The 27,480-nt window shown below is 40.5% G+C and overlaps 1 protein-coding gene across 12 annotated transcripts in view; it reads right to left on the bottom strand.

Annotated features, from left to right (window-relative positions):
- Akap13 (A-kinase anchoring protein 13) overlaps positions 1–27,480 on the bottom strand; it is a 302,662-nt gene that overhangs the window by 191,103 nt on the left and 84,079 nt on the right. For all 12 annotated transcript variants that reach the window (XM_076545251.1, XM_015996510.3, XM_042278208.2 and 9 more), the window contains exon 3: positions 1,162–1,309. In XM_076545251.1, coding sequence (XP_076401366.1) covers positions 1,162–1,309 — 148 coding nt within the window. The remainder of the gene's footprint in view (positions 1–1,161; positions 1,310–27,480) is intronic.

Here is a 27,480-nt window from a genome sequence, read left to right as displayed (position 1 = left end):
ATGCCTAATATTCTTTAAAAAAAAAAAAGAACTCACTAACTCTCCTGGTCATCTCTTTATATTTGGGAAATATGTTTTTAAAAACCGCCTGGAATCTTTATAAATCTCAAAAGCTGGTAAAAGTAAAAACAACCCACAACTGCTCCATTAGCGGTTCTCTGAGGGCGTGATTTTCATAATTTCATAGGGACTAGAAAATAGGACACTTTACAGGGAATGGCACAAGAATAAGAAACTGGCAGACTTATCTGGCACAGTACGAGTCACTACTCAAAGGGCTCCGTAATCATTTTAACACCACCTCTACCAACAAAGAGAACACCAGAGATGCTGGCAATTGAGCCACATTCATTTCATTCTCTATCAAAATGTAACGGAGCTATCAACATTAGGTGGAGTATTCTTCAAAGTACACTCTTCTGAATTCTGGTGAAAACTGGCCCAACTGTTAACTGTAAGACTATGGAGAAAAATCAGCCCAAACACAAATCTTCTAATGTTGGACAGGCAAAGCAATAACTGCTACATTATTATCCAATAGCACTGCCCTGATGACTTGCAACTGGTTTGGAAAATTTTGTTTAAATTTACAAATACAGTGGTAAGTAACCCTGCATTCCATGGTGTCCTATGGGTTGTAAATCTGAGGGAATGACACTCTAAGTTTGTATCCCAGACATGAGTGATTAGATTACTAATTAGGTTTAACCTTTTTGGTTTTGTCACCATGAAACTCAGAATGAAATCTGAAGTATCACCATGAGAATGCATACTTTCTCAATTTTCTCCAACTCTCAACATCCAATAAATTGGTTTTTGTTTTTGCTGATCCTGATATTGCTCAATTTGTAACATCACTTTATTTCCTTTACTTCTAGTTAGGTTCTGACATGTATGGAACAAACAAAAGCATTATCAATGTACTTAAAGATCTACAACAGCTGTTAGTACCCTGGTTTGCTCCTTCTATTACTCTAGGGGTGGGGAGTATTCACTATGAGGGAAGAAGCCCAGTATATTGGTATCGGCCTGCAATCCCAGCACTCAGGAGACAGTTTCTCAGCCAGCCTTAGCTATTCCCAGCTAACCCTTGCCTCAAGATAAAAAGCAAACTAACAAATAACTAACAAAGGCTAGAACAGATTCCACTCAGATACTTACCAGGAGCAATTGTCTCCAACGTATCAGAACTGACTTTCCGGGTACTTGTGCAGTGATAGAGAGTAGAGCCAGAAAATATCAAGTAAAAAATAGCATCATCTTCAACTTTGTCCTCTTCAGCAAGCAGTATTGTAACAACACAATCGCCCTAGGAACGGAAAAGAGTCCACAAGTCTGCATTAGTAAGGTGCCTGGGAACCTGCTAAATTCTACGTCTCATGAATTACTACCAAGTCTATCCATTTCCTAACGAAGGTGAGGGCATCTAGATATGCCTTGAAACAGTAATGTGCACTCAAATCTCACCTACAAAAATTTACTTAGGTCCATTAAACTTAACATCCTTGACTGTATAAATGGAAGCAACCCTTTTATCTTTAGAGTGATATATGAAAACTCGAGGAACAGAGGGAACTCTCCATCAATTAAAAGATCACTTTTTGAACAAGCTGTGCTTCGTGACCATCCAAGATCCCAGTTTTCCTTTCGTCATCCTTCCACTAAGCCTTTATAATCAGGTACCTATCATGCCTGTAACTCTACACACATCTTTGTAATTATTTATGATGAAAATATCTTTGTCTACCAGTTTCAAATACTCTTCTATCAGTTTTTGTAAGGTGATTTTTTTTTTTAATAAAAAGAGGCTCGTAGTAAAATATACCTGTGAAATATAGCCCTAATTACCATTCTTCTCAATTAGAAACATAAATTGTGTTATAACCATAAACTAACAATAACAACAACAACAAACCTTTAACACACCAAAGTTTGGGGTACTGGAATTTAAGATTCTGCAAATCTTAATAATGAACTATGTAAACAATAATTTAGTGAAAACCTGGCCATTTTAACATAAAAAAATGGGAAAAGAATTATCATTGAATTTATATTTTTTCCTCTCTTTCATTTTATCAACAATAAGGTACGTAGGGGAATCATGCCACCCTGTGGCCACATTATTAAACCCAGAATAAGTGAAGCAGAAGGCAGCATTCTGCTATACACTGAAAACCCACAATCAAGAGGTCAAACCTAAGGTTAAGTGTAATGAATGTTAACAGCACGTTGATTTTGGAGAATGAGTTCAAAGTATTTCCTGAAGCATAAATGTCACTTTTATTCCTCGTGCTCATGTCCACCAAATACAGCGTAAGTCAGAATGAAGCCATAATTTGCCTGGCTATAACTGGAACACTCCAAAGCACCTTAACACAAGGGATATCACGGGCAGGAAAGGAACAAGCATTTACTTTGGTCACTACTCCAAACTGTATTTCGTTCGGTCTTATGCATTCGTCTTTGTCTGGGAAATGATTTTGAAAGGTTTAAGCCAGTAAATGTTGGCCATTCTTTAGTATGATGCAACCAGTTTACATGTCTGAGGCACAATGAGAACAGTCCACTTTCTCTAAGTACTGCAATCCCCTCATACTCTACAAAAAAAAAAAAAAACAAAAAAAAACATAAATGGTTCACCCTTTTCTTCATGTGCTGGAGACTGAAGACCCATAGGCCACACCCTGCCTCTTGCTTGTTTTGTTAATTTCCACGTCACAAGCAAAGCTTCACTAGAGCCCAGTTGTGCCCATTCATTCACACACTTACACGCTATGGTCACTTTTACTTACCACCTACATCTTTACAAGAGAGGCAGTCTACTTAGATTTCTAATTGAAATTTGTTCACTTAGATTCCTAAACTGAAATTCTAAGAGTGAATCCTCCTTTTCAGAACCAAGGATTCCTCTCCACCTGAGGACCCAGTCTGTTGCTAATCTGTGCCCATAACATGTGGGGTTTCCTTTCAATGAGAGCAAGAGATGGTTGACACAAGCCACTGAAATCCTTTTAACAAAGCTTTCAATACCAACCTCTTTTCTCACTCCCAAGACAAAAATAACTATGTTCTGAAATGCTTTCATACTTTCCTTTTTTTTAAAGCTAAGTCACATAACCTTATACCCAAGAGAAGGGAACAAAGCTTTATTCACTTCAAGGCAACTCAAAAGCTAAATTCCAAAGGCACTTGGAACTAAAAGTAGCTGGTTCCCTCTAATAGTCACAGAGAGCAAACAAACTCCACATTTCACAGATGCAAGTGACTCATATTTTATGGTGGTTCACCAGGCACCCAGTAGATGGATCTGGAGATCCACTGGAGATGGATCTGAAAGATGAAGCAAGTGGGGTTGGAGGAGAAGAGTGGCAGATGTCAATAAGAATTTGTATCCAGGCAATTGGTTTCTTTCTCCCTCCTCCCCATGAGAAAAGCCCTGATAAATCAGTGTTGTTCAAAACTAGGCCCGACACAGAATACATGGATTAGGAAGTCTGGCTGCAGTTAACAAGTCTGTCACACTACCAACTACACAGATAAGCTTAACGACAGCGATAATGCTCAAGACATCCTCAACTATTATTTCAGTCTCACCCAATGGCAGGAAAAGACTGCATCTATGTCCTCAGTCTCCAGTAACACAGGCCTAAAGAACATAGTGCTGAACTTACAGAGACACAATGTTCCCTTTCTTCATTCCTGAGGAGTCTACCCTTGAGCTTGATCGTCGTTAGGATTAATTGGTTTTGCTAATAGATGACACAATAACTAATGAAAAAGGCAGTCTATGTTACATCTTAGAAGTATAGATGATCCCCCAAATAAAAATAGTGATTAAAAATGTTAATCAGAGTAACTGCTTAATTGTCCATACAAATGGGTTTTTAATAAAAAGATGACAAAAATAAGGGTAGATTCTAAATGGTGGTGAGTCTCAGTTGCCCACATCCTGAACTTACTTATACAGAACATCTACTACATTAGCAGCATGGCAAAAATTAAAGTATAATTGAGATAAAAATTGTTTTAACTTTGATTTCTCAGTATTTTTTTTTCCCAGACCAATGATTTCCTCTCTATAAGACCTTGCCAGAACACTCTCCATTCCACAAGACACTAGTCATCCAGGACTCTCCTCCAAGGAGCAGGTATGTAGGGGAAATGGGTAATAGAATGGAAAAGGGCTAGGCAGTTCAGGAATAAGAAGTGAATTAATTATACCACAGAAGTAGATGGAAGAGGAAGGGCATGGGGAACAGGGAACATGGTAACTAGAGATACAGAAATAATGTAGTAGGAAATTGTGGGGAAGGAAATGGTAAAAGAAGGGAAATCACTGATGTCTTAGATAATATTGGCCACACAATATTAGAAGGTAGGTCTGGTCAGCAGCAAGATAATTGTAGCAGTATCTTGGCCAACTTGTATAGATCATGAGAGCCAGCTGTTAATTTTCTGGGACTTCTATGAGCGAACTGCTAAGCACAGTCATTACTAAAAGTTAAACTTACAAATAACTAAAACAGGTTAAAAGCAAATATAACACATACTAAAAGCCCTGTATTAGTAAGACTATATCTTACTATGTTGTTTTGAGGTTTATATTACGCTGTGTATATGAAAGAAATAGTTGTGTGTGTGTGTGTGTGTGTGTGTGTGTGTGTGTGTGTGTGTGCATACTACTGACATTTTTTTCCAGGATACATTGCTTGACAATCCTGTCCCCAGTAAAATAGCTTGAAATCAATCATTAGAGGAGAAATTATGCTACTAAAATTCGCAAATGTTACAAATCAGGGCTGTCTTGGTTTCATTTCCTGTTGCTGTGATAAAATATTCTAATTTTTTTTAAAGCCACATAAAGGAGGAAGGATTTATTTAGCTCACAGTTCCAGGTTACAGTCCATTGTGGGAGAAGTCACAGAGGCAGGAGCTTGAAGCAACAGGTTACATACACTCCATCAAATAGAAAGAAAGCTCAGTCCACTTTCTCTTCTTTTGTCAGGGAATGGTGCCACCCGCAGTGGGCTGGTCTTGCCACCTTGATTAACATACTCAAAATAATCCCCATAGGTAGGGGCTCATCTGTCAAGTGATGCTATTTTCCATCAAGTTGACAAAAAACAATAACCATCTCAAGAGCTTTCCACCTTTAGAAACAACAAATTGCTTCCAAATGCTCAGCAAAAGGCCAAAAGGTAAAGAATTTTCACATCAGGCCAACTTAAGATACAGCACTTTTATCTGTTTTAACTTGGCAGCGTGTTCCTTAAATACCCTGAGCTATAAAGAAGGACAGCAATTCTGTTTGTCTCGTGAGATTATTACAAGAATTAAATGGCTGATTAAGGGGGGGGGGCACCTACAGCAATGCATTGGCCACAGTCATTTTCAGCAGCACTGCTACTGTACATGGGACCTACCTGGTTAAGAAATCTGAAAGGCTCCAGAAATAAAAACTTTTGGTCCATCAGTCTGTCACTGTGGTGGTATGAATGAGATGTCCCCCAGTCTCAGATATTGAATACTTGGTCCCCAGTTGGTGGCGCTGTTTGAGGAGGCTTAGGAAGTGATGGCCTTGCTATGTTTTCCTTTTTGTGGGGCTTTTCATCTCTTGGAAATTTGTTTGCTGTTACTGCTGTTTTCTTGGTTTTGCTTTTGTTTTTGTTTTTGGCAGGGGGTGGTTGAAAGAGAGAACATAAAGTTGAGTGGATAAGGAGGCAGGTGGAGGATCTGGGAGGGGTTAGGGGAATGGGAAAACATCAAAATACACTGTATGAGAAAAAAAAAATTTTTTTTTCAAGACAGGGTTTCTCTGTTGTCGCCCTGGTTGTCTTGGACCTCACTCTGTAGTGCAGGCTGACCTCACAGATCTGTCAGCTTCTGTCTCCTGGGTGCTGGTATTAAAGGCGTGCACCACCACGGCCAAGCAAGAAAAAAAAAAAATTAATTAAAAAAAGAGAGCACAAAGTTGGGTGGGTAGGAGGTGGGGGTGAATCTGAGAAGAATTGGGGAGGAGCATGATCATGATCAAAATGTTGTATGAAATCCTCAAAGAATAAATTTTTTGAATGACTTCCAAGCTATACATAATGCATGATCCTAGACTGAATAATAAATGATCTTTTGAAATTGCTATTGCATATTATTAGAACAACAGTCAAAACTTGAATGAGATTTACACATTTAATGTTGTACCCGTGTTCAAATTCCTGAGTTTTTCTAAGTATGCTGTGATTATAAGCAAATATTCTTGTTCCTTGTTCTTAGCAAATACACAATGAAATATTTACGATAAAAGAACATAATTGACTACAACCTATCTTTAAATGTTTCAGAAAACACAGCAATAGAGAGAATGATAATGATTCCGAGAAATAACGTAAGAGGGACTACAGAGATGGCTCAGTGGTGAAAAGCATGTACTGCTCTTATTCCATTTCCAGCACTCATGTCAGGGAGCTCAAAGCTATCCCTAACTCCAGCTCCAGGGATAATCGTATACCTCTGGCTTCTGCAGGCACCTGCACTCACATGCATGTACCCACAGAGACACACACAAACACACACATAATTTAAAAAGAAAATCTTTTAAAAAGTGTATGGTGAGAGCACAATTATAACAACATAACAAGATACCAAGAATGAACCTGCATTTAAAGGTATGAGATTTTTTTAAATCAATTTCCCGAAATGAGATTTAAACCAACCACAGGAAAGTAAAGCCAAGGAAGTTGGTAATACTAAGTAAATCTGAGTACTGCTCCAAAGTCTTATCTTTCTATGAGATGGGAGACAGTGAGATCTACTTTGTTTATACAGGTGCATACACAACTAGGTTTGCTTCTCAGTTTTAAACACAACTGTTATCATTTTGCAAAATCATTTCCTAAAGCAAGCAAAGATTGATGGCCTGATACAACTTCCCCATAGGCAACAATGCAGTCTTTTTCCTTATAAACTCAAGGCAACTGGTGTTCAATGTCACTGAACGATTTCACAAGAGGAACACCCTGTAACAGTAAGCAAAGCCAGAGCAGATTGTAGTCATTAGAAATACTACTCTCCAGTAAAAGAAACAAAGGCTCTTCAAAGTGGTTGGTGCTGGCCTGGATCAGGGTCTGTTAGATGAGTCTAGAACACTCTTGAAAGAAAATAGGGAGTGGAAAGGGGAGTCAGAAAAGCCTGCCTTAACACACACACAAAGACCAGATTAAAGTGGCTCCTTCTGGACAAATCTGGGACTGTTTGAAAACCAAATAACAGGGCTGGAGAGATGGCTCAATAGTTAAGAGAACTGGCTGCTCTTCCAGAGGGCCCATGTCCAATTCCTGGCACCCACATGGCAGTTCACAACTGTCTGTAACTCTAGTTCCAGGGGATCTGACACCCTCATACAGACATACATGCAGGCAAAACACCAATGTATATGAAATAAAAATAAGTAAAATCATATAAAAGAAAACCAAAAAATAAATTATAAGCAACTTTTAAAAAGAAGTGTCAATCCTAAGTAAAAGCCACATGGGTACCCACTGTACTGATCTGGGATTTTTATATAATTTGAACACTTTTAAAATTATTTCTAAATAAAAGGATTTTAAAAAAAATAATGCCCATAAGGCTCAAAAGAAATAAAGGATTGTGGATGTAGAATGCTCTACCAATGTAGATGTATACAGAGTTCCATCACTAAACAGTTAACTCTGTAAAGTCCACTGAAAACTGGGCCCTGAACTTGGAGCATGCGGCTTGTCCTTACTTTCACACAACTGCCCCTTACTTGGTTATACAACTAAACTGAGCAATGCGATACAGCATTCTCAGCACCAAACTTGCTGCTAAGCTAACACCCACCGCTGTTGCCTTCTGAACGTCTGCTGCAATGCAGGGCGGAACTATGTGCAATGCAGTACTACAGGGTATTCTTAGTCCCACTTTGAAGGAAAGTGCTTACTATTCATTTATGTGTGTGTCTAAGTGTTTTATGTGCAGCATGTGTATGCGGGAGCCTGCAGGGGTCAGAAAAAGGCTTTGGATTCCCTGATACTGGAGTTACAGGTGGCTGTGAGCCATCAAGTGGGCGCTGGAAACCAAACACAGGTCCTCTGTAAGGGCAGTAAGCACTCTTAACTGCTCAATCATTTCCCCAGCCCTAAGTACCAGAGAATATTTACTTTAATGACCTGCCTGAAAACAAAAGTAGAAAGGGTCAAAATTCAAATTCAAGTACAATTAAGCTTACATTCTTTCCACTATTCTGATCCCGAAATAAAGCCTAGAACACGGATGGAAATAAAAGTACTATGTGTAATGGGTAGATAGAAGATGTACATATGAAACAGTAAACCTGCAGGAGATACCAAAAGAGATGTTTAAAATGAATTGAGAGGTTCACCTTAAAATACTTCCTATTTCTCTTTAATAGTCTATTATTAATAATACTAGTAGTTGGTAACGACAAAAGCCTTTTGAAGATAATACAATCTAGACAAGATATAATTGCTCGTCTGTATAAAGGTCAAAGGCTCTGGCTAGTTGTGGCACACCCCTGCAGCGCTCAGTGAGGTTGGTGGCTATACACACATACTGCTCTCCAAAGGACTCAAGTTCAGTTCCCAGCACCCATGTTCAGCAGCTGGTAATCCACCTCTAACTCCAGATCCAGGGGAATCTGGCATTTCTGGCTTCCAGGAGCGCTGGACTCATGTGCACAAACCCACACACAAGAACACATAATTAAAAGATATTTTTAAAAAATCTGCTCCCTAATCGTTTCCTTCAGTGTATCTCACTTCATTCCAAACATCTGCTGCTAGTGTAAACTCTTACTCTAGGTCCACCCAGTAAGTTAACTGGTAACATTTATTTAATGGTCTGACACAGACATGATCGTGACTCTCTCCCCCATCCTGCTCTTGTCACTACCCTCTTAATGGTTTTCTACTGCACTTATTCATTTACTGTGTTATATAGGGGCAGAGGGCATACACTCACTACGGTGGGTGTGGAGAGGTTCTCTCCTTCTGTCTACCATGTGGGGTTGGGGATCAAACTCGGGTCGTCAGGCTTGGTGGCAGAGGCTTTTACCTATTAGGCCATTTTGCCAACAACACCTTACCACAATCTTCACTCATTCATCCATTCTTCCGAAACAGCACTTTATACTGGTGTGTGTGTGTGTGTGTGTGTGTGTGTGTGTGTGTACGCACTTTTATGCATGTATTTTGTGTGTGTATGACACACACACACACACACACACACACACACACACACACACACACACGCACCCCTCTGCTACTAAGCAATAAGAAAATCATGAAGCAAATTAGTACCTGGCTCCTGCACTCCAGGAACAATGACAGATATGCATGTCTGTAAGTAACATAAACACCAGCTTTTCTACATGTAGAGATGAATGCTCACATGCTACATTGAAGACTATGACCAGGAGAGCTTGTGTAGAAATGCCTATGCCCCATGCTGCCCCACACTCAAGGCAGATCATTTTCGGCCAACACACAAGCCACAAAGATGTCATCACAACGCAGCTGAGTGACAGAACGTACTGGTTTATGCTTGCATTCTTTAACATGGCTGGTCTATAGCAAGTATGTCCTCAGTGTTTGTTGAGCTGAACCCAAAATATTTCATACTTTAAAAAAGAAACTTAAAATGCTACACATAACAAGTACACAAAGTCTGTCCTTTCTTCTCGTAACAGACACTGGAGAGCACATGGGTGAGGCCCTGTGACAGAAACTAAGGCTATAACAAAGTAATCCTTGCTTCTTTCGGGCTCAGTTTCTTCTGACCTGGCTCCAGTTGAATAAGAAGTCCTGCAGGAAAAGCAGGATTAGGGACACCAGGAATTAAAGAGAGCCTGACATGACTGAGCAAAGTAGAGTCGAACTCCAGAGAGCCATCTCTAAGGGCCCAGAACACAGACTCTGTAGCTTTATTTCAAATTCCTCTTGAAACAACAAGCTGGCAAAGGTGACAAGGGAGGAGGTGAGAGAAATTACACTCTAAATCCAGTCGTTCAGGAAACAGCTGTGAAATCTGAGAAGTTGTCAACAGTAGCTAAGAAATTTACAACGCCAAGGAACAACAGCAAACCCCAAATAAATACTAACTGCCCTACATTTCCATCTTCGTGAGATATACTTTATGCTGAAATTTACCCCAAAATATTAGACCACAAAATGTAATTATGGGACACAAATTATGGGAGGGAGTCTTCCATTGGACAGCGCTGGTCGTTAAGTGTAAGAAGCTCCCCAGAGCAGAGGCTCCGCCCACCAGAATGCAGATGTGTATACACTATAAACTGCTGATCTAGAGGAAGAGGAGGGGCAAATACTTGAAATTCACTTTGTCAACAAAACTGACTCACGGATTTAATGACTGCTGACCAATCCGTGCTACATTAGGAACTGTTCAGGTCCAGGGTAGAAGGTGCTTACTTACACATTAGGACAGCAGTTCCCAACCTGTGGGTCACAACCCCTTTGGGGGTCACATAACAGATAGCCTGCCCATCAAATGTTTATATTACGATTCACAGCAGTAGCAAAATTAGTTATGAAGTAGGGACGAAATGATTTCATGGTTGGGGGTCACCACAACCTGAGGACCTGTGTTAAGGGCCGCAGCATTAGGAAGGTCGAGGACCATTGCTCTAGGAGGTCAGACGTAATCAGAGCACAAAAAGTAATCTTAGAGGGAAAATTCCTTTGGAAAAAAAAAAAGATTAATAAAAGAAAGAGGCTGAAATATGCATGAAGCAGGGCTGAAAAACATTTTCACACAAGTGTGCCAAGAGTGGAGACAGAAAGTTCCTCTGAAAAGTCACATTTAAGCTGAAGCCCCATGGCAAGGAGTCAAACGCAAGGCAAGGCAAGTGCAAGTCAGCATTCAGAAGGAACAGCTCCGTCAGGAGAGACGCAGTGACGGGAGGCAGCCGGACCCCGGAGTGCATCGTACTTGGGGTGGGGAGGGGGCTGTTGTTTTGCGTGTACTGGTAAACTACCAGGAGGAGGGGCAGGCAACACAGGAACACAATCCACATCTTAGAAGAATTACAGCTCCTGTGTGAGGAAAATACTACTGGACAGGAATTACAGGAAGAGGAAGATCACTAGGGAAGCCATCAAGAATGGTCCCAAGAGCACACAACAGTGATACCAACTGCTCTTAGAGCCTGTGGACTCCCCTGCCACCCATGCCACCTTCCTGTCTTTAAAGAAAAACAAAACCTGAGTTGAGTGCCCCAAAACAAAGCAAGGCAGTGCTCTATTCCTCCCAGCTCATTCCTATTTGGCATGCCTTTGAGCAGAACCTGCTGAAGTCCATCTGCGAAGATACCACGTAAACCAAGTCAAATGCCACAAAAGAAGGAGCCCCCCCGTCAGACAGGTGGGTAAATCTCTCTTTCCAGAAACCATGGCCCACAGTCCTGCTACTACTTCTTGGGCAAGTCTTAGAAGAGCCATAGTGAAAAAGCTCACCCTACAGCCAATGCCTGCCGGCCTGACCTCAGGAGCAGTGATTTCTGATACAGGGAGCAGGGGATGGAGGGCAGGGAGAACAGACACCACCGCCCCCACACCACACCCACACACCATGCTGCTGAATGGGTGGACATCAGTTCCCCAGGAAGAAGACTACGACCCCTGTTACAGAAACTCTGCACTCGAAACCACAGCACTGCCCCCTTCTCGTTAACATTGGAATGAAATCCACATCAACTCAGAAAGACTGGAAAGACTGGAGTCCTCTGAACCCTGGCAAAGGGACGTTGGTCTCCAACGTCTTAACAAAAAGGGTAAACTGCTTTTTTTTTGGCATCATACAACACCACAAGTTTCTGTTTTAATCCTACTGCCCAAACACTAAGGTGAGCAGCCTTTCTCTGAGAACACTCAGGCTACAAAGATCGGAACAGTCTCTACCATGCATGGGCTGAACTCATAGCTAATATAGGGGTTGGAAAATTTTTCCTGTGGACTCAGTAAAAACGCTCAGCTTTGTGGCACATATACAGTCACTGTGAGAATGACTCAATTCTATTTTTTATAGCACAAAAGCAGACATGGACAGTAACACATAAAGAAACAAGGATAGGGCTGGCAAAACAGCTCATCTTAAAGGCCCTTGTCAGAAGCCCACCACTCAAGCCTCACAATCTGCTCACAGACCTGTGTCTGAGTCACAGAATCCACATGCTGGAAGAAGAGAACCCACTCCCACACTGCCCCTAACTTCCATACTCACATTCTCTCTACAAATAAATAACGAAGAAAAAAAACAAAAAACAAAACCCTGTTTCAATTCAATTTTGTTTCAAAGGCAGGGAGTAGGTAGAGATTTACAGGGCATAAGTCTGTAAATTTCCTGTCTAAAAACCTTTTGCGGGGAGAGGGGAGGTGGTCTGTGCTGCAGCACACGCTCATAAGAACTCTGCTGTCGCAGCCAAACGCTTGCATTGTTTTACTTAGCCGAAACCATGCTTTGTGCTCCTCAGAAGGAACAGACAGAAGAGCGTACGTACACTTTACTGGTTCTTGTTCCTGGCCAAAAACAACCAGAAACACATGAAGAATTAATTCCTGACAGAGCAGGAGAGACTCAGGGAAAGAGAAAAGTGCCCAAAACAGAAGCTATGGCCTAATGGAAAAGAAAGAAAAGGAAATAAATAAACCAGCTACAAAATAGAAAGGCTTATTAAAGAAAGTAAAACAGAATGAATCTTTTTTGTTTGTTTGTTTTGTTTTGTTTTTTAGAGAAAGGATTTCTCTGTGTAGCTTTGTGTCTTTCCTGGAACTCGCTTTGGAGAACAGGCTGGCCTTGAACTCACAGAGATCCGCCTGCTTCTGCCTCCCGAGTGCAGGGATTAAAGGTGTGCGCCACCACCGCCACACAGAATGAAACTTTAAAAGAAAAGGGGGGAGGGGCAAGTAGGAACTGAGCAGACAGACAAAAGGATAAATCCATTCGAATGAGGTGAATGATGTATATAAAAATCACAAAGTTAATAAAATAACACAGTCATGGAGCAATATGCCACGGCTTGAGCATCAGGAACACATAAGCCAGCTTCAGAGCTCCTGATCCTATGTACACTAGACAAGGGAAGCCATAGAAAGACTACATTACCTGCCCCATGCATTTCTACATACGACTGGTAAAGGTCATGTATGCTCATCATGAACAATAACAATCATTATCCTTCAAACATGTCTGTGGGTGAGTAAGAGCTTTCCCACTCTACCTCTTGATCTGCTGCACTGTCTCCTGAAACACCCATTAGAGGACTCATATCTCTAACACGTATATAGTATTGATGTACAGAATTCTAAGACAGCATATTTATCTGAGTTAAGAGCATACTTGTTTTATTGAATGCTATATCAGTGCCTCTAAGTGTATCAAGTTGTTGTAAGCGCTCAGTAATGCAGGTTGGATAAATGAATTCTTAACTCCATTCTGCAAACAACCTCTCTCCCCAATGCATCTTATGTGAGATAGCTGGATGAGAAATCAAAAGATCTAAAATGTAATGCTCTGAGGATGAAAGATTTCTGCTCAAGTCCAGAAAATGAGAGTTAAAAAAGAAACAAGACTTAAAAAAAAAATCCTCCTGATAAGAAACTATAATAGGATCACCCCATCTACAGTACCTACTTTCTTAGAGGAAACTACCCAGTCACATTCCAAGAGCCTTGGTAAAACCCACTCCCAACCAGCAAGCAAAGCCCTTAACTTTCCTTAACAACATAAACAGAAATCAACTGAGGAATTGACTGATTTTAGTACCAACTAAGTCATTGCAGATACAGACTAGGGTTGATTTCATTGGCAGAAAATATCATACAATTTTGTTTGATGTTCTTTTTTTTGACAGATAATGACAACTATTAAATCGACTTAACAATCTTCGTTTAATGTCTTCATGTACATGCCAGTTATTTGCAGTCCTCTCTTCAGTGTTAACAGAAGTCAGTTTAAACAATACTGCTAATAATGAAGTTGCTACTGTCTTCCAGCTTCGTCATTCTGCAACGCCAAGACAGAAGCAGATGCAGAGGTTTGCAGGCTCCCCTTCTTTGTTCTAATGAGACAAAACCAGCAGAGGGCGCCCAATAAATCTGTTTCTCTCTCTCTGCGGAAGAGATTTTCTCCCAAACACAAGAATTTTCAGACTTAAGATGAAAAGGAAACAAAATACAAGATGTTTGGAAACCATTTAATGTATGGAAATCATGTAACAAGAAGTGTCCTTTAGGAGAACAGAGTTCTTAAAGTTCTAAGTTCTTCCGGTTGCTATATGCTGCTCACTTCTCAGCCTGTTATTGTTAAGTAAGCAGCACTGAACTGTTTGGAGGGTGCTGCACTTAGATTTCCTGGTGGTCTTTTTGTAAAAGGCAACTTCTCCCTCTCTCAAGACTGTTTCATAACTATGTGAACTGCTCAAATAATTAGGTCAACACAGAGACATTCTCCCTTCTGAAACAGGATCAGGTATTTGCTTAAATTGCAGAAAACATGGTTTTTGTTTTCACTTAGAATGTCAAGAAAGAGCTGAAAGCTGCTAGGTAACATCAGTCTTTCTTGACTCTCTATCCCTCTCTCTTCCCCTCCCTGGGAACAAGACACTTAAGCTATACCCTTATTACTCTGTTGCTGATCCAAACGAAGCAGACTGGCTTGGCTACTGCACTCACCCAGCTCTCAGTTATCCACTACCATCCTTGGTTATTTATTATCCTTGATCTCTTCCTTCTCCTCCAAAGTCATCAATGAAGCTAGTCAGCAAGCTTCTAAGCTACCCTTCCACACACGAGAAAGCACAGAAGTTTCCAAAAATCTAGTCAGGTGCCTAACAATTAAGAATAGATATGTATTGCTAACTTGATGGGGAGGGGGGAGGGGGACCTGGTTTGAGTTATAACTGATCCTTGCTAGCTTCATGGTCCACTGAGTGACACGGGTATTCTGACATTGTCTCCTCTTTAAACAGAACAGTCATCTCATGAAGTTATTAGGATTATACAAGAAAATAGAGCACACAGTGTACTATGTAAGTACCAGCAGGTGTTAACTAATCAAAAGTGTGTAAGATTACAACTACAATACAGTACACTTTTCTGCCACTCCCTCCCGCATGTGTACATGCATATACACAAATACATCACAGCTGGAAGAAAGAGTCAGTTTTCCCAACTCTAGAGTTAGCAGAAAAACTACGGCTGGGCCTCAGTGTATCATGTCTTCAAACAGCCTTTCTCTCCCAGCCAAGAAGGCAAAACACTTTTAATTCTGAGTAAGACGCAGACAGTGTAGAACCATACCCTTAGATGTGACCAGAATAGTAAATGTCACCGAGATCTGGAAAGCAGGCTTCAAGCAGGAAAGATAAATAATGGCAGACCTAACTTCTTAGGGTTTGCTGCCTGGATCTCATATATGACGATGAACTGGACAATGCCAGCAAAACCTCAAAGCAGAATTTTGGAATGCCAGAGATACCTCATAATTCTATGTTCATTAAGAGTAGGTTAAGTTCATTGCTGACTCTCAGACAAATGCAAGATAACAACAACAAAAAAAGGTAGGAAATGAGCCCACAACCAGATTGGTGGGTCCCATGAACCAAAAAAGGAATGTACCATTGCCTGAGCAGTAAGATAAAACTCACATTTCCTTCTGTGGACAAAACAAAGAGAGACAGCTGAGAATTCCACCCCAGCTGCCAGATGCTCTGTATATCACATGGGGTCAGCAGTTAATCCAAACAGAGTTTTGTGGAGGGCTCCAAGGATATACAAGAGCCAACAGCTCTTTCTTGGTTTAAAAAGGAGTAAACAGAGCCAGGGAGATGGGTCAGCAAGTAAGGGTGTTTTCTCCCAATCCTGGAGACCTGAGCTGGATCTGACCAGCCCACATGATAAGGGAGAGAACTGACCCCTGCAAGCTGGCCTCTGACCTCCACGGGCATGCTGTGGCACTTGTGCCCCCCCCCACAAATTAAATAGATAAATCAATGAATGAATACATAAATAAATAATTTTTAAGAACAAGAATGAGGAAACTGGAGAGATGGCTTAACAGAGGTTAAGACCACTCACTGCTCTTACAGAGGATCTGAGTTCAGTTCCCAGCAAGCACGCTGGACGCTCTGGACACTGGGTGGCTCACATCTGCCTGTAACTCCAGGTCTAAGGAATCTGGTGCCCCCTTCTGGTTTTTTCAGATACTTGTACCCACTTGACATATAATCAAACAAACACATAAATACAAATTTTTAATTAAAAAAGAATATTAACAGTCTCATCTCAAATGACAAAGCAAATCTCAAAGAAGCAATGAAAAACTTCCATCTTTCAAATAGACACGGGTAACTTTAAAATATAAATCTTACTCCAATTTCTTCTTCCATAAAATAAGAACACAATTCCTAATTCATTGCTCTGTCAGACCAATAGAACAAGATTACTAAGAAAGCACACACAGAGAGTTCCAAGTAAATAACCGAGATATGGGACAGAAGTTTGGCTAAAAGTCACATTGATGCACCATCAGTCCCGAGTTCTCACTAAGAGCCCCACCACAGAGGTCAAAACAAAACAACACTCTGTTACTTGCTCCAGATCACAAAGTTCTCCTGTGCAGTTTCATGCCTTATCTTCCCTTTGAGGACATCAATCTTAACCTCTCCTTCAGATGATCAAACATTTATTCACACATGGGGCAAAGCTCTTTCCTGAGGATGACCTGGAGTCCTACTTGAGAACATTTAACCAAAACTACCATGCCTATTACACACAAGGCACTGCGATACAGAAGCACAAGCAAAACTGAAAGCAATAAAAACAAAATTCAAGTGCTGCCCTCAACCCTCAAGAAATGTGCAACAGAGTAAATGGGGAGAACACATACACAAAAACGCATCTGAAGTGTTACAAGTGTGAAGTGGTCTGCAAAGCACAGCGGAGACTGGAGAGAGGCATGACAGATTCCACAGAAGGGTGAAGGATAAGGCAGAGCACCATACAGACAAATGCCAGCAAATTCATCCTGAAAGCTGAGTGGTTTGATAGTGGTGGTGATGGTGTGTGTTGTGGGGGTGGGGGGTGGTATTTCAAAGCAAGTAACAAACAATGTATTGGAACTCGTTTATTTCCTAGTATTCCACCAACTCAGCATAGCACCACCCACAGCCAGGGATTTAAACCCCTAAATGCTGATGTCAAAAACTATTTGCATTTATGCTGTAGTTTTTATAGGTAGTCCATGGGCAAATTCAAAAAACACCTATGGGATCTTATCAGTCCCATTTGCATCATGACCTATACTGCTTCCACTACAAAGCAGATGTGGCCTTCGTTATCCGTGTCCACACAAAGAACCTGTGAAAAATTCAAAATGACAAAAAATACTGTGAATCATAAATAACAGAGTGGTCCTCTGAAAGTCGCCATTACTGGTGACATAACTGGCGCTACATTCAATAATACACACCTTAACAGGGACTTCAAAACCTATTAACAACTTACCCAGGAAGCTGGCCTTAAGAGAAGCTGGGTACTTGTCCTTTTGAAATAACAGCCTACATGACAACTTCCTGTTTATCTTTGATGGATTGCTTTATCAGTCATGTTGGAAGACATAAATCTACCCAAACTGTTCCAATGTAATCCACCAAGAGCTTTTAAAACTAACCTTTTTGGCTACTTGGTTCATGACTGGACTTGAGTGGGCATCAGGATTACAGGATTCTGGTTTGCTGGCTCCCAGTCCAGCATTCTCCGTGTTGGGAGTGGGGTGTTCTGGAAACTATCCTCTCTGAGGGTGCCCATCGGTTCTGCCAGTATTGCCTCCTCCTAGCAATCTGAGCTTCACCATGAGTACAACACGTCTAGTCTTCTAAGACCTCATCTCCATTCATGTAACAAGTGCTTCATAATATCTACTTTGAACGAGTTAAACATACAGAACACTATATTTCAATCTTGAGTGGCCAGCAAGACTCCTCTTCAAGTACTAAATGGAAAATTTAACTTCCCTCAGTATTATTTGAAAGCTTAGGAAATATAAAGCTATCATAAAATGTATCCTTTAAATAGTCACTGAAAACCACCTTTGTTAGTTCTAAAAATGCCACTTAAAATGTAAAGCTCAAACTACTGGAAACTGATCCAACAGACGGAAACAAGATGTTTCTCTGTAAAACCATACTGTGGAGCAACAGCTGATTTCCTTTTATCTTCTAACACTAGCACTACTATTAAAAAGTAGTTATTTAAGTACAAAGTACTGGCATTTAAATATAATTCTCAGATCTAGCTTGATAGAGCCACCAGCCAATGAAATGTTGAAGCAGACCTGTCAGAAATGTACTGTTAAAACAGATAATCCACTTAAGATGACAGAATGCTGATAAGGCCCATGGTAGGAACAAAATATAACCTAACTGCAAAGTGAGTCACAGATTATTTCAGTTCCTGCTGTGAAAACACATTTCCCAGGAAAGGGTGGGGGTATGGGGAGGAGGGAAAATAAGAGGGAGAAGGGGAGGGAAGGAAGGGGGGGGGGGGGAGTGAGTGTATATGTGTGTAAAAGGGGGGGTCCACTAACAAACTGTAACAAATTGGTCCTCTTTCCTACGAAGGCAACTAAGAACACTTACAGGTACCCTAAGTTCTGTGGTTCTTCCTAGTTTTGACTTAGCAAACAACATTTAAGAATATTTTTTAAGAGGTCAAACATTTTTTTTTTTACAGGTGCCTCTTTCTCAACACAGTATCAGATGATGATTCTAATGGCATATGGACTGAAAGCTGTTCTAATGATCATCAACAAGCACAGTAATCCAATGCCCAAAGTACAAATCGCTAGGAGGCTGGAAACAAGTTCAAAGTGGAAAAAATCCAATGTGGTAGCCCTAAGTCATTCATTCTTTGTCGATATCCAGATGAAGAATGGAGCCCTTTGGCATATGGCTTCTGGGCCTATCTAGATCTGAATACAAGTGCATTGGGTTGGATGAGGGATCTTTTTGAACTCACTTGCCAGGATGTAAAGTGGAACTATTAAGCAAGCCCGACATGCTTATTATGAAGAGCATATTAGGCAATGCATATTAACTTTGAGCCATAGTACCTTTCTCCAATTGAAGATGTTATTTTAAATAGTTTTCCTTTTCTTTGAAAAACAGACAATAACAGCTGCAGTTTAGTCTAATAGAAACAGCTAAAATCACTAGATATGGTTTTGTTTTGCACAACTTAAATAAGGAAAGCCATCTACTACCGGCTATTTTTTTCTTCTTCTTATGGTATTTGTCAATTATCAGGATGTTTTTGTCTCATCTCAGAAGCTATTACATGCAAAAATATTGGTACCAGGGGAAAAAGAGAGAGAAAGGACAACATAATAAACCATATTTGTTGGGGTTCTGGAAATTTGTTTTGCAATTGAAATGGCTCTTCCCCTTGAAAATCTAATAAACAGGAGTCTTATCCTAAACACAGGGTAGATGATGACTATTAACCCATGTATTTCCTTGGAATCTGTCTTGAAAAAGAATTTTTCTCTCATGTGTGACTGTATCATCAAATTAAATATTTTAAAGAACTTTTAAAGGTATTTACTTTGCTGGAGGGGTGCCTTTGTGTCTCCTCAAAGAGTAGATGTATTTGATGGAAACTCTCCCCCTGGCCCCACAGCCAAAAAGTAAACAAACAGCCCCAGAGCCATAAAAAGGCAATTTGCAACCAAAGAATATGAGAAATACACCCCTACTTTTCCCTCCTTAAATGTGTTCTTCTGGTCATTTTATTAAATTGCCAACATCCAATATAAACCATCTGGGAGAGTGCTTGGCATAGCAGTCTCCTCTAGAGTTACAGCTAAAAATAGCATTAACCACAGTAGACTCAAAGCCCACTGGACCACTTCAGAAACCAGTAAAGAACACTGTTCTAATACAGAAAAAAGTATCCGGAAATGCAGAAGCTGAATTCTGAGAAATACCTTCATGTTCTACTGCCTTGACCTCATTGGCTCAGGGCTAAAAACTCATCATCCTTTTAAGGATGCTCTAAGTATAAGGATGAAGTATTTGGCTGATTACTTCAGGGAGATGGCTATTCAAGTATGTCAAAAGTTACAAAATATGACTTAGAGTATTTCTCCCACTTATTTCACTTATTCCATGTTTCTATAGTTCATGAAGATGTCCTAAATCTTATCTGTTTGTTCCACCTAGAAAACTCAATGCTCAATTCAAATACTTCCTCTCCTTCAGTCTTCCAATCGCTACATTTCTCTTAGTCCATTTATTCTAATTCTTATCCTACAACTTCTCTTTGCTTGTTGTCTTAAAGTCAAATCAGCTCAAGTCCTGTCCCCCTTCACACCAACTGAGCCGATTCTCTGAAGATTCTGATCAGATCTGTCCTAGGTAAGACTATAGGCGATTCCCTCAGCCTCCACCTAGCTTGGTTTTCTCACTCTCCTAGAAGACACAACTCAGCAGCCCCTAAAAGACAGTAATTCCTATGGCTCATGAAACTACTCCCCAGGCTTAGACTTTCTCACAAGGCCACCTACATGCAGAGCTAACTACAAAGAATTTACTTGATGTGAAGTAGCAAAGATACACTCACATTAATATTCATTCTCCTCCACCACCCCACATATAAACTAAGGAATTCAGTCTAAGTCTCCTAACTCTTGACACCTATACCTGTTTCCTTTTACCTCGGGCCTAAGAGGCAACAAAGACCCTTTCTGCCTCCTTCCAACATCTAAAAACCTGGCTTCCGTTTTGGCTGTTAGTCTAGAGGAGGATTTATTTACTGTTACTAGTGACAAGTTGTTCAATCGGGTATACTTAGTGGTGGGTCAGATGGTAGGGCCTTGCTGTTTATTAAACTCCGCCTTTCCTTTATGTGCGCTTTCCTTTGACTGGCTGACAGCATCTCTTACTCCTTATTGCTCCAGTACGGCCATACTTTTATTCTTTAGAGCAAGAAGACCAAAGTGCACATGCACTGTGTTCAGAGAATATTGGCAATTACTGGGCATGGTGGTGCACACCTATAATCTCAGCACTTGGAAGGCAGCAAGGGGATCTCTGGGTTCAAGGTCAGTCTGGTCTATAAAGATAGTTTCAGGCCAGCAAGGCCTTCACACACACACACACACACACACACACACACACACACACACACACACACACAACTCAAAGAAAGCAGTTGTTCAATCTAAACTACATAAATTTTATACATTTTTATAATTTAATCTGAACTATTTTTCACTTACTCACAAACACTCACTGGGAACCCACTGCATCCATGTTAGGTATATTTGTTACAGTTCAGTTGGGAACTGCAATTGTTAAGAACCAGAAGCTGGAGAGAAAGCTCAGGTTTGGTTCCTAGCACTCATGCAGTGATTCACAACTATCTGTGGCTCTAAGGAAATCTGACACCTTCTTCTGCCTTCTGTGAACACCAGACATGCACATGCTATACATCCATACATGCAAGCAAAATACCCATACACATAAAAATTAAGACAAAAAGATTCTGGTATACAAAGGTAAAGACAACGTTCTGTTCAAACCTCAAGTAATGTGTTATTTACAATGAGCTCTCTATTGACATTAGCGTTAGTTTTTTTTCTTATTGTTGTGACCAAACACCTGAAAAGAAACAACTTAAGGGTAGAAGGATTTATTCCGGCTCAAAGTTTAAGGAGGCAAAGTCCATAAGGGCTGACAAGGTATGTAGCAAGTGGGAGTGTGGGAAAGCTCTCTCGTCTCAACAGATCATGCCGTGGAGACACTGGGGCCGATAATGAGGTTAGACTATCATATCACCCTTAAGGCCTGTACCCCAGTGACCCACTTCTTCCGGCTAAGCTCCACTCTATAAAGGATCCAGTTTCTCAAAACAGACCACCAGTTGGGATCATATGTTCAAATACATGAACCTGTGGCAGGCAGTTCACATTCAAACAAGAATAACCTACATTTGGAGACAGAGAATTAGGGTGCCCCAAATCCAATATGCAAAAGGTACTTTCCAAACCAGATGGAGAAAATGAGCAATTTATCATACCATCTTATGAGGCTTCATTCCACTGGAACAGATAAATTCACTATCTTAACCAAAGGCCCAAAGTAAATTCTCCAATAATTAGACATGAATAAATAAAGCAAGCTGGAAGTGGTGGCACATACCTTTAATCCCAGTACTGGGGAGGCAAAAGCAAACACATATCCCTGAGTTCTGGGCCAGCCTGGTCTACATAGGAAGTTTAGGCTAGCCATGACTATAGAGTGAGACCTTACCTCAAAATAACACCAGAAAAAAATAAAGTTACCAAAAGAAGAGCGTTGTTTATGTAGTACTACAAAATCAAAAGAAGAACATCACAAAAATTCAAACTACTACAATACACAGCCTATGTTTTTCATAAATGTCAATATGAAAAAAATACTTTTTCTTGATTCAGAGACTAGTGAGATATAACTACAATGTAACACTGAATGAAATCCTGAGCTGGGAGGAAAGAGCTACAAAAACTCTGGGATAGTCAAAGACACTTGGATATAGACTTAAATGACCTCACATTGCACTGATGCTGTAATTCCTGGTTCTGTTCACTGTACTAGGTTATGAAGAAAAATATCCTAGTTAGGAGAAAATATCTAAAAGAATGGAATAATATCAACTTTCAAATTGTTTAAAATATAAACACAATGTAAATGATAAGCAGATGACACAAAAAGTGATTAATAGAGGTTAACATCACTGTAATTTGTTAAGTTTAAATTTATTTCAAATGAAATAATTAAAAATTTTAAAATGAAATGGAAGATTAAACTTGAGTTAGTCAAAAGACAAAAGAACTTTATCTATGCAAGTGTAAGATTTTCACAGCTTACAGAACAGCTGTGGGGCTTCACAACCACTTGGTATACGGAAGAAAGAAAATGAATTTGAATCAGTTTCTAGGAAAAGCCCCACCCTGCCGTTTACTAAATGAACCATCTTGAACTCATGTTTTTCTACCATAACAACTGTGCAGTGAGAACTAAATGACATAAGTATGGCATGCCTTTTAAACTGTAAGGTATTGCCTAAATATGCTTTACCATTTTTTTTTTAAGGAGTTGTTATCTAGAAAAATTACCAGTGGTTCAAATCAGTGTTTCATCCCAGTGGTAGTCAAAGAAATAAGATAGTGAAATTACTATACTAAAATTGTATCAATTACCACTGAGGTTCACAAATGGACTAACAACAAACTTTGGAAATGTTTTTCCTTTTTGTTTTAGTTATTAATAACTCTTCTGTGACTCTGACAAAAATACATGACAGAAGAAACTTAAAAGATTTATTTCAGCTTGTGGTTTAAGGAGATATATACAGTCCATAATGGCTGCAAGACCATGGGGCAGCTGGCCAATTTTGTCTAGTCAAGGAACAGAGAAATGAATGCTGGTCATGCTTTTTTCCTTTTTGTTCAGCCTAGGACCAACCCATGGGGATCATATCGCCCACACTCAGGGTGGGCCCTTCCTCCTCAGTTAAATACCTCACAGACACATCTAGAGGCTTGTCTCCTAAAGCCTGTCACATCAGCAATCAAGATTAACCACCAAAAGAACTGAACAATTGAAGAAAGCTGGGTGTGGGAGAAGTGGCCCTCCCCAGGGAAGAGCACACCAACTGCTTAACCAGTGTCAAATAGTCAGCCCTGAAAACATGCATACAAATAACATTATATGGACTGGAGAGGTTATATTTAAAAATATATATGCACATACATATATGCATGCAATAACAATTAGTGAAAAAAGAAAACATGAATTTGAAAGAGCAGGGTGGGGTATATTGGAGGGTTTGGAGAGAAGGAAAAGAAGGGAGAAATGTTGTAACTATATTAGTCTTAAAGAGAGTGTAGTGGGTAGCCATTCCAGCTTTAATCTGGAAGTTCCAACCCCCATTGAGGCTTCGACAACTGTCATACCTACAAGGCGGGGCCAAGGGAGGACCCTGGAGACCCAAGATCGGGATGGGCCAGCTCTCTCTCTGTTACTGGACCCTGGACGGTGGAGGTTGACCAAGCAGAGCTCCAGAGAACACCGCTGGACTGCGATACACCTTCCCCAGACCCCGCGACCTACCTATCCCTTCATTTGTAAGCTACTCACTAAATAAATCTTCCTTTTAACTACAAGGAGTGGCCTTAATAATTTCAGAGAGAGAGAGAGAGAGAGAGAGAGAGAGAGAGAGAGAGATTGATTAACCACCATACCCTCCCAAAGTAATAAAGCCATGAAAGAACTCTTCCAAAAGCAGAATCTCTATTGCACTGTCCTAAGTGAAATGAGAGATTCATCCACTACACTATCGATCCTCAGTTCAAAAGGATCTACTTACAGCTACAACACTGATCTCAGTGACTAGAAAGACAAATTATTTTTTCTCATATGTGTAGTCCAAAATACATATGCTTAAACTACCTAAAATCCAGGCTTACCAAGCCCAGCACATGCTCATTATGATAGAGTCCAGCATTTTAAAAGACTCTGGCTATTATGGGGTTAGCTTTTAGGGCACATGAAGACAGGTCCTGTCCTTCCCTGTGAGGGATGATGGGTCCAGGGAGATTACATCATCCCCTCCTATAACTATTCTCACAGTCAAAATACCAATACTTTAGTAATGACACAGACTATCTCCACTTCAATACTTTAGTAATGACACAGACTATCTCCACTTCAATATTTGTCCTAGAGTTCCAAGCCCACCCTCTCATAGGAAAGCTATGTGTCATATGTATTTAAAGAAGTATATTACCTCCTGCCCCCTCTATTGCTGACAAAGGCGTCAACCGCCACACCCAAATTCTCAATCCCCTGTCAATCATTCGTTACTGGTTCACTTCTCATTTTAAATAAAGCATTTCATTCTGTTGTTCTTTTAAAAAACTTCTTGCATCTCCCACTGTCTCTCACTATACTATCATGATCATCACACAGTAAAGGAGACTCCTAAACTTTTCAGTTTTTAACCACCTCCACTTGAGAGAACCACACACGCCTTGTAATCCATCTGGCAACAACTAATACTTTTGTGGAGGGGCAAGAAACACGTCGTGTACGTCATGTAGTGTCGCCATTGGCTTCTCTGCCATGAGGCTGTACTCATCCAAGGACTAACGCGTGAGGAAAGCACACACGCACTTAGCTACTGGTCTTCTAAGTTCCAACCCAGCGACTCTACATCCACTGAGAACATCTCCTCCAAGAAATAATTATGCATTAAGGCAGCCTCATTTGAATTATTTCAGAACACAAGCATCTGTATAGTGTACAACTCTTACTTTGAGGCAGGGCCTCGCTCTGTAACCCAAGCTGACCTCAAACACATGGTGATCCTTTGCCTCAGCCTCATGACTGCTGGGACTAGAAGTGTGTGCCACTGTGCCTGGCTCCCATGTTTAACTACTGCAAATTATTTTGTATGAAACTCCACTCAATGACTGAGTAAAGTCATTATGTGGAGTCCATTCTCTTCATCTTAGTTCTTAATCAAAGTTCTCAGGATGTTTTCCTTCTTTCATAGCAGTTTTCTCTCCTCTGCTCATGACACACACCCCCTCCAGGAGACCTAAAACATATAATTTAAAAGAAAACTTCAACATAATTGTACTAGGTAGTTTTGTGTGTCAACTTAAACAAGCTGGGGTCATCAGAGAAGGAGCTTCAGCAGAGGAAATACCCCTTGAGATCCAGCTGTAAAGCATTTTCTCATTTGGTGATCAATGGGGAGGGCCTAGCCCATGGTGGGTGGTGACATCCCTGTGCTGGTGGTCCTGGGTTCTGTAAGAAAATAGGCTGAACAAGCCATGGGAAGCAAGCCAGTAAACATTGCCCCTCCATGGCCTCTGCATTAGCTCCTGCCTCCAGTATCCTGCCCTGTTTTGAGTTCCTGTCCTGACTTCCTTCAGTCATGAACAGCAATGCTGAAGTGTAAGCCAAATAAACCCTTTCCTCCCCAACTTGCCTTTTGGTCATGGTGTTGAATTGCAGCAATAGAAACACTAAATAAGACAATAATCTTTGACTTTTTGCTCAATACTGACTCCCTGGCTAACACACTGCCGTATAATACCTACTTGTCTTAATTCAGTTCATTGAGAATGGAATATACTGTTACTCTTTTTTAAAAGACATAACAAACTGCCAATAAGTATGACTGCTGACAGACATATTTGTAAGCTAAAGCTTAAGGCATTCTTCTGTAGAGCCTGTTCAATTCCTTTACACATATTAAACATATATATATGATACTGTATATAATCATATATAATGTGCTTACTTGAGTCTTACATCTCTAAAGGAATCGTGCTTTTTGCTTATTGTTGTTCTTTCTTCCCTACACCCCCCCCCCCGTGTGTGTGTGTGTGTGTGTGTGTGTGTGTGTGTGTGTACACACATATATATGAGGCCAAACATCAAAGCCTGGTATCTTTCCTATCACTATCTTCATTTTTTTGAGACAGTCTCTCATTAACCCTGGAGTTTACTAATTGGCCAGAATAGCTGCACAGAAAACTCCCAGGATCTTCCTTTCTCTGCTTCCCAGCCACACCTGGCTTTTTACCTGTGTGCTGGGGATCTGAACTCAGGTCCCCATACTTGACCAGTGAGCCATCTCTCCCATCTCCAGAATGAAGCTTTTAAAAATTTAACATGTTTATAGTGCTTTCTGACTCATCTGGAAACAGCCTCCAATCAGAGCTATGCTACTTTATCACAACATGCTCTAACCTCAATCTCCTTGTATCTAACATAAAACGAGCGAAGCAGATAATTCCCAAGTACTTATTGATTCTATAAATATTCTACATCTGGAAGTCCACGACAGTAAGTTCAGAAGGAATGTTTCCTCATCTCTTTTGTACTCTTTTCTCTTTCACAATTATCATTCACAAAACCACAAACTAAATTTTATACACATATATACATAATGAACAGGGCAGAAAAGATAGCGTCTCGCTAAATAGTCTTGGCTGGCCTAGAACTCCCCATGTAAACCAAGATGGCCTTGAACAGAGGGGCTGTGTTCCTTCCTAGATGCCGTTAGAGAAAAGTTCACTTCCTCCTGTTACTATGGGCTGCACTCCTTGGCCCATGCCCCACTTCTCCACATTTAAAGCCAGCTGCAGGGCATCTTCAAATTTCTCTGACTCTCCTCACTCTGTCTCACTTTTAAGAACCCTACCATGGGGCTGGATTCAGCAGTTAAGAGCACTTGCTACTCTTGCTGAGGACCCAGATTCGATTCCCAGGACCCACATGACAGCACATAACCATCCAGGGGATCCATTGCTCTCTTCTTACCTCAGTAGGCACCAGGCATGCACACAGTGCACATACATGTAGGCAAAAAC

This window comes from Peromyscus maniculatus, chromosome 1, assembly GCF_049852395.1.
Source record: "Peromyscus maniculatus bairdii isolate BWxNUB_F1_BW_parent chromosome 1, HU_Pman_BW_mat_3.1, whole genome shotgun sequence".
Lineage (NCBI taxonomy): Eukaryota > Metazoa > Chordata > Mammalia > Rodentia > Cricetidae > Peromyscus > Peromyscus maniculatus.
This window is presented reverse-complemented; position numbering and strand designations above follow the sequence as displayed.